Source organism: Buceros rhinoceros, unplaced genomic scaffold (genome assembly GCF_000710305.1).
Source record: "Buceros rhinoceros silvestris isolate BGI_N320 unplaced genomic scaffold, ASM71030v1 scaffold1553, whole genome shotgun sequence".
Classification (NCBI taxonomy): Eukaryota; Metazoa; Chordata; class Aves; order Bucerotiformes; family Bucerotidae; genus Buceros; species Buceros rhinoceros.
Genome location: NW_010401619.1, coordinates 1 through 8,035, shown reverse-complemented (window position 1 = coordinate 8,035; position 8,035 = coordinate 1). Strand labels below are relative to the sequence as shown.

Below are 8,035 nucleotides of genomic sequence, written 5' to 3'. Positions count from 1 at the left end.
TGCTGATGGAGGGTGCTGTGCATCTACCCATCATCCTGATACAAAGTCAGGATACATCCGGAACAAACACCCAGATCCAGGACTCAGAAATGTTCTTGGACAAATGCATAGAAATACTTAAAAGGGGGAGTAGGTTTCATAGCTGGCTTGGCCACCGGTTTTGCAAGTGACTTGAAAATAGTGGCTGCTTCTCTGTGCCTGTACGCAGGAGATAGCAGGGAGATAGGGCTTGCAGGGCCCTACGTGTCTCATTCTTGTCCTGTGCTACCATGGGCCTCAGTATAATTTTAAACCTGTTTATTTTCTCACCTCTAGTCTGATGAGAAACTATTCTATTCTCATACTCAGGTGATGATAAGAAACATTTCCCTGTTTATATTCTGTTTACAACCCAGTCCTGTGTACTTGCATTACACTGTGCCCCGTAATGACTGTCCTTATTAGTCCAGTTAAAATTCTTTTTTCTCCTTAATTTGTAATTAGAAAGCAAGGGCATCACCAGAGCCTTATTTCACTGAATTAAATATGCTGAACTCTTTCATTGTTTTTAGCTATATGATAACCTTTGCAGTAACTTGCAAAGATGATCTTTACAATGTGTGTCAGACAGTCTTTCTTTTTTGTCCCCTACTGCATCACAGTGCATTACACAGAACGGTAAGAAACTTGTTCCTGTCTTTGCAGCGATCCCCGTACCTGTCGCTGCATTTTGCATGTGCTTACTTTCATTCCAGTGGAAGGCATTTTTTTTATTTATTTCATCAGTAGTTTTTCCCTTTCCAGTGGCTCCCACCATCCGAAGCGGTCCTCAGACTGCTGCTGTTCGTATTAACGCTTCTGCGCTGCTGGAGTGTTTTGCAGAAGGAGTGCCAACCCCCAGGGTTACGTGGAGGAAGGATGGGGCTATTTTTACTGGAAACAGTACAAGGTATTGTCTAGAAGTCAGCAGATACAGCCTTCGTTGTTTTTTAAGACTGTATGGATTGCAGAAAGCTTAATGTCTTCTGTGACTTGTAAATTAGCTTAGTTTTCACAGATCAAATAGACCCAAATGTGGAAAAGACAGTGATAGAAACAGTAATATAAAGAGGTTGTTCTACAGAAAAATAGCTGTACTGCAGGTTTTATCCTTTTGTTGTTGAGGAGGACTGAAAACTCCTTTGACAACAAATGTGATGATAATTTCTCTGATATTAAAGATCTTGAACACTAAATATTAAAGATCTTTATACGTCTGATGATTGAAATGATTCTGTGATTTTTATATGTAGAGAGAGTGTTCTGGAATGAAGCCCATTTCATGCAGACAAAAAGCTTCTTGAATCTACTCCATAGTTTCTAATATTTAAAAGTTTCTATATAGAATCACAGAATCAGTTTGGTTGGGAGAGACCTTTTGGATCATCGAGTCCACCTATTCCCCCAGCACTGCCAGGTCACCACTAACCCCTGTCCCTCAGCACCATAGCAACACGTCTGTTAAACCCATCCAGGGATGGGGACTCCACCACTGCCCTGGGCAGCCTGCGCCAGGCCTGCCAACCCCAGCAGGGAAGAAACTGTTCCTCAGGGCCAACTTCAACCTCCCCTGGTGCAACTTGAGACCATTTACCCTCGCCTTATTGCTTGTTCCTTGGGAGAAGAGACCGACCCCCACCTCACTCCAGCCTCCTTTCAGGGAGTTGTTGAGAGTGAGAAGGTCTCCCCCGACACTCCTTTTCTCCAGACCAAACACCCACAGTTCCCTCAGCCACTCCTCAGCGCATTGTGCTCCAGACCCTGCCCCAGCTCCGTTGCCCTTCTCTGGACACACTCCAGCCCCTCAATGTCCTTCGGGCAGTGAGGGGCCAACACTGAACCCAGGATTTCCTTCTTGTAGTGAGGGACCCAAAACCGAACCCAGTAACTCCAGGTGCAGCCTCACCAGTGCTGAGCACAAGGGACCATTACTGCCCTGGTCCTGCTGGTACAAGCCAGGATGCCATTGGCCTTCTCGGCCTCCTGGGCACACTGCTGGCTCATCTTCAGCTGCTGTCGACCAACATCCCCCAGTCCTTTTCCACCGGGCAGTTTCTAGCCACTCTTCCCTCAGCCTGTAGCGTTGCAGGGGGTGGTTGTGATCCAAGTTCGGGACTCCTCACTTGGCCTTGTTGAACCTCATATATGTTCTAGTATTAGCTTTTATTGTAGTAAATGGTTTCTGTCTTCTGATTGTTTGAAGGGGAAGTAGTTTGGCATTTTCTAGAACCGAGCCAATGCTAAAGAATTCAGTTATATTTCGAAGAAAGAAGAGAATGTACAAGCATTAATTAGGGTTTTTTAAGGTTAAATGTGAAACTGAAAAAGGGGGTTTGGATATTTTCTGCAAATCTGTCGTAATTTCTGTGGAATCACTTGTCAGCTAGATTTCATAATTGCTTTGGAAAACAGATGTGCTAGGGAAGAGTGAAGTCGGAATAAGTGCAGTAAATGAGAACACTCTTGTGTCCAAAATCAGACACCATGTGTTTAGGCTATTTGTTGTGTACCCCGAGTCATCTTTTCCTTCTGCACTACCATGATGGCCTATGGTTCTGTTGATTGGATAGTAGGGAAAAAAAAAAACCAACAAACAAAACCACGCGGCTTTGTTTCAGGTATTCCATGTTAGAGGATGGATCTCTACATATCCATTCAGCACTCGTTAGTGACATGGGAAGATATGTGTGTATGGCAACCAATACAGCTGGCACTGAACGCAAACGGATTGATCTGCAGGTTCTTGGTAAAAGTTTTGGGTTTAGATAAATACATGTTTTTACAAGTCTGAAATCTGGTTACTTAATTTTTCTTCATCTGCCAGATCCAGTTTTAAGCTTAGCCCCTTTTTAGCTGCTGTGGTTAAAAAAAAAAAAAGGGAAGACGTTTATGGCCATAGGAGTACAACCTCAATGTTCATGATAATAAAATACTTATTCCTTGTGCCCTGGAACTAGAAAGACTTGACATCCCATGCTACATGTTCAGTAATTTTACTACTGTCAAGTCACTCGTTATAAAAGTCAGGTAAATGTGTTTAGGCAGTTCAGCTCTATATATATAGGTATGAGATGGGGGTGTGGGCATATGTATATAATTACTCTGAATAACTGGGATTTGTTTGTCCTTAGTTCCTCCAACTATTGCTCCTGGACATAAGAATATTACAGTTACGGTAAATGTGCAGACCACTTTGCCTTGTGAAACCACTGGAATGCCCACACCAGCAATCAGCTGGAAAAAGAATGGGCGTCTGCTTAATGTTGATCAGAACCAGAATATATACAGGTGAGAGATGTTTTCTTTTCACCGTGGGTTTGAAGTTTTCAGGGGGGCTTTTGGCACCTAGCTGTGCTTAGATGTTATCTCATATAGCCCATAAAATCAGTGGTCTAACTACCTGAGAAGAAAAGTAGTATTTCCATGTGGTTTTTGTTCTCTTTTCTTTGTTCAGACTTTTGTCTTCGGGTTCCTTAGTAATCCTTTCTCCCACTGTGGATGACACTGCTGTCTATGAGTGCTCTGTGTCAAATGATGCAGGAGAAGACCGAAGGGCAGTTGAGCTCACTGTTCAAGGTAGAGGGGATATTATTATTATTCCCTGTGTATGGCACCCAGAATTTTTGGGGGGCATTCCAATGCTGAGATGAGATTTTATTCTTTTGTGACAGTGATATCTGTAAGTCTCTGGTATTCCCAAGAAAAAAGTTATTTCCAAGAATTCATAAAAATGAAAATGGGCAAGTAACCTTTACACTGATTTTCATTTTTAGTGCCCCCATCCATAGCAGACGAAGCCACAGACCTTTTGGTAACAAAGCTGTCTCCAGTAGTAATTTCCTGCACTGCATCGGGGGTTCCTGTCCCCTCAGTTCACTGGACCAAGAATGGCATGAAGTTGCTTCCCAGAGGAGATGGCTACAGAATCCTCTCTTCAGGTACTGTGCGTGACTGGAGCTCAGCCACAGAATATCTGTGAAATGGTGCGATGGTGCACAACTAGAAGTAATTAAAGAAAGGAAAACAATCCCCCAAACAGCCCCTCTCCAATTTCTAAGAATAAAAATATAGACCTTTTTATTTTAAAAGAGTTGTACTGTGGATACACAGGCTGCTACGATGTGTTGTCTTGCATGCTCTCTCTGCTGCAGGGGCTGTTGAAATACCTGCTGCTCAGCTGGCACATGCAGGAAGGTACACCTGTGTGGCTCAGAACGCCGCTGGCTCTGCTCACAGACACGCCACTCTTCATGTTCAGGGTAAGGTGGAGGGAGCTGAAGAGAAAGCCTGTTCAGTAAACATTGACCGTTTTAATATGTATGTATGCTGCAAAGCAATGCCGAGGACGGAGAGGATGCCATTGCAGCCTTCTCAGACTCTCAGGTTCAGACTCTTCAGTCTTGAAGATTAAACCTGTTGCATTTTCCTTTTCGTTTTATTCCACAGAACCACCAGTTATCCAAACTCAGCCAGGGGCATTGGATGTCATTGTGAACAATCCCATTCTACTACCATGTGAAGTGACAGGTACACCTCAACCCATAATAACGTGGCAAAAGGAAGGCATCAATATAATCACAACAGGTATCCTCTTAAAGTTGGGAACTCCAGCCTACTTATTTCCTCCCATTTTCCCTTTTCTGAATGTTCAAAATTATGTCTAAGGAATACATTCATTTAAAAACAAAACTCAAAAGTGTCATGCTTTGCTTGTATTTGTTTTAGGCAACAGTTATTTGGTTCTTCCCAGTGGCAGTTTACAGATTGCAAAATCAACTGTTGAAGATGCTGGCACTTACACGTGCGTTGCTCAAAATCCAGCTGGCACTGCTCTGGGGAAGATCAAACTGAAAGTTCAAGGTGAGTCATCTTTTGAACTCTGGTAGCGATCTACAGACAAGAAATTTCTGCATGCTTTCTGTTAGCCAAAACAGAACAGGAATGGACCTAATGCTTTCCTATTTGATGTGACGCTGTGTAGAGCCCAGGAGGTTTATTCCCTTTAGTTGTCTGTCTAATTCAGGATCAAACTATGCTTTTAGGATTACTTTCACTAAGAACGGAACTGTTCCATGCTTCTTGCATCTAATTTTTTAAAGTATTTTTCTTAATTCTTTTTAGTTCCTCCTGTTATCAAGTCCCACCTGAAGGAGTACATTGTTCCTGTTGATCAATCTGTCACTCTGCAATGTGAGGCTGAAGGCTACCCTGGGCCAGAGATCACTTGGCATAAAGATGGACAGCAAATAACGGAGTCCATGAGAAGAAGAATTCTTAGCACTGGTGCACTGCAGATTGTGTTTGTACAGCCCGCTGACACCGGCCGTTACACGTGCATAGCGGCAAACCTGGCAGGATCTAGCACTTCCAGCGTGGAGCTTGCTGTGCACAGTAAGTGGGACTGTACGGAAACAATGTGCATTATTGCAGCATGACCCTTCGGAGGGCAAGGAGCTGGGATGCGGGGGAGAAATTCAGGAAAACTGTGCTGCTTAACTGGGTGAGTTTTATTGCATTGTATGTAGTATCATACAGAAAATAGTAATACAGAAATTGACCAGCAGGAGCAGGGCAGGGATTGTCCCCCTGTGCTTGGCACTGGTGAGGCTGCATCTCAAATCCTGGGTTCAGTTTTGGGCCCCTCACTGCCCGAAGGACATTGAGGGGCTGGAGTGTGTCCAGAGAAGGGCAACGGAGCTGGGGCAGGGTCTGGAGCACAAGTGTGCTGAGGAGCAGCTAAGGAAACTGTGGGTGTTTGGTCTGGAGAAAAGGAGTGTCGGGGGAGACCTTCTCACTCTCAACAGCTTCCTGAAAGGAGGCTGGAGTGAGGTGGGGGTCGGTCTCTTCTCCCAAGGAACAAGCAATAAGGCGAGGGTAAACGGTCTCATGTTGTCTCAGGGGAGGCTGAAGTTGGCCCTGAGGAACAATGTCTCCCCGTTGGGGTTGCCCAGGCCTGGCGCAGGCTGCCCAGGGCAGTGGTGGAGTCCCCATCCCTGGATGGGTTTGACAGACATGTTGCTATGGTGCTGAGGGACAGGGGTCCTGTCCCACCTGGCAGTGCTGGGGGAACGGTTGGACTCGATGGTCTTAGATCTTCCAACCTAAACAATGCAATCAATGATCATCCAGTTGCTTGAATTTAGGAATAACATTACATTTCCTTAACTCAGTTTTTACTTTGTACAAGTATTTCATGCATTTCTCTGGCATGCTTAATGGTGGTCATTAGTAAGACAAGAAATGATACAGAATATCCAGACAGTGGTTTCTGCAGTCCAATACTGTGTGCTTTTATATAGTAGTGCTTGGATAATACACAGAGGTAAATCTTTTTAATAAACCTTCTCACAGTTCCACCCAAGATTCACTCTACAGAAACGCAGTACACAGTCACGGAGTTCTCCCAGGCTGTTCTGTCCTGCGTGGCTGAGGGGATTCCATCACCAACAATAAACTGGAAGAAGAACAATACACTGTTAACAGAAGTGGTAGGAAGATACCGGGCTGTGCCGGATGGAGACCTCATTTTGGACAATGTCATTGTAAGTTGTCTAAATCTAAGTCATGACTTGACAGATTTGGCAGTAATAAGACCCTGCTTCTCTTAATTTTCATCCGCTTCTGGATTAGCCTTTGTCTTATTTTGTTTTTCACTTCTTTTAATGTTCCAGAGTCTTTATAAATGTTTCATTTTCCATTGAGGAGTAAAATATTTATGAAAAATTTGTAGTCATAAATTCTCAGAGAGGGCAAAAAGAAGTGTAGGCCATGAAAGAATTCAGATGAACATTTCTGCCAACTACTTGTTCCAAACCCTTTGAGATTCTCCTCCCATTACAAGTGGTAGTGTTGTGTAGGATCTATCACAGCCAGAATTCCCCCAACATGTTTGGTTTTTTTTTTCAGCCTGAAGATTCTGGCAGTTACACCTGTATCGCTAACAATGCTGCTGGAGAAGACACACACACGGTCACACTGATAGTTCACGTACTTCCAGCTTTTACTGATCTGCCTGGAGATGTAGCTTTAACCAAAGGAGAACAGCTCAGATTACCGTGCAAAGCAACTGGGATACCTGTACCCAAAATAACATGGACCTTTAACAATAACATCATTCCAGGTGGGTAACACTGGATCTAACTGGCCGTTCTGCTCTAGAGTGGTTTTCCCCCACACAACATTGCAGTTGGTTTAGGATAAGGAATAAAAACGATCTAGAGGGAACAAACATTTTAGGCAGTGATTGTGTGAGGAATGCTTTCAGTATTATGTAATCATGTAATTAAATTGCCTCTGAGACAAAGCTGTAAGGAAGATGGTTAAGAAGTTGTTCCTTTTCTGGAGCCAGTAATGTAATGCATTGAAAGCATTCAGTATCTGATGATACTTATTCAGCATCCAACAACTAATGCTGTTTTGCTTAAATTTGAAGAAAAACCTCAGCAGTTCACAGAAAGCAGATGCACAAAGCTCAAAATTATGGGACATCTGAAGTGAATACATGCGTGTGGGCCTATGTGTCACAGGAGTGACTTTTTGGTTTCTGAGGTGTCTTAGAAGTGAAATGGCACCACGCCGCTGTGCTGCTGAAGAGCACTGTCATTCCAACAGCCCAACCATGTGCCAGTCATTGGGATGTACAAGATCATCAAAGTAACCCATTACTGTGTGTTCTCCCTTCAGCACAGTACGACGTTGTAAATGGGCACAGTGAACTCGTGATCGAAAGTGTGTCTAAAGATGATTCTGGTACCTATGTGTGCACCGCAGAAAACACGGTTGGCTCAATCAAAGCTATTGGGTTTGTGTATGTCAAAGGTATGTAAAATAACAGTAGTTGTGGCTGCTGTTGGACAGTTTCACACAGCCATCTGTGGTTTGGAAGAGACTTTAACCATCATATAGTTTCCTCTGCCATGGGCAAGGACACCTCCCAGCAGACCAGGTTGTTCAAAGTCCTGTCCAGCCTTGGATGCTTTCAGGGATGGGGCATCTACAGCCCCTCTGGGCAACCTGC

At 43.9% G+C, this 8,035-nt stretch overlaps 1 protein-coding gene across 1 annotated transcript in view; it reads left to right on the top strand.

The window, feature by feature from the left end:
- The window catches only part of HMCN1 (hemicentin 1), a gene marked incomplete at both ends in the record, with an annotated part of 96,720 nt that extends 88,884 nt beyond the window's left edge, over positions 1–7,836 (top strand). The window contains 12 exons of the mRNA XM_010132326.1: positions 784–928; positions 2,637–2,764; positions 3,150–3,306; positions 3,473–3,594; positions 3,792–3,956; positions 4,170–4,277; positions 4,465–4,602; positions 4,744–4,878; positions 5,140–5,409; positions 6,370–6,560; positions 6,925–7,138; positions 7,702–7,836. Of these exons, the coding sequence (XP_010130628.1) occupies positions 784–928; positions 2,637–2,764; positions 3,150–3,306; positions 3,473–3,594; positions 3,792–3,956; positions 4,170–4,277; positions 4,465–4,602; positions 4,744–4,878; positions 5,140–5,409; positions 6,370–6,560; positions 6,925–7,138; positions 7,702–7,836 (1,908 nt within the window). The remainder of the gene's footprint in view (positions 1–783; positions 929–2,636; positions 2,765–3,149; positions 3,307–3,472; positions 3,595–3,791; positions 3,957–4,169; positions 4,278–4,464; positions 4,603–4,743; positions 4,879–5,139; positions 5,410–6,369; positions 6,561–6,924; positions 7,139–7,701) is intronic.
- Positions 7,837–8,035: the final 199 nt, after the last annotated feature.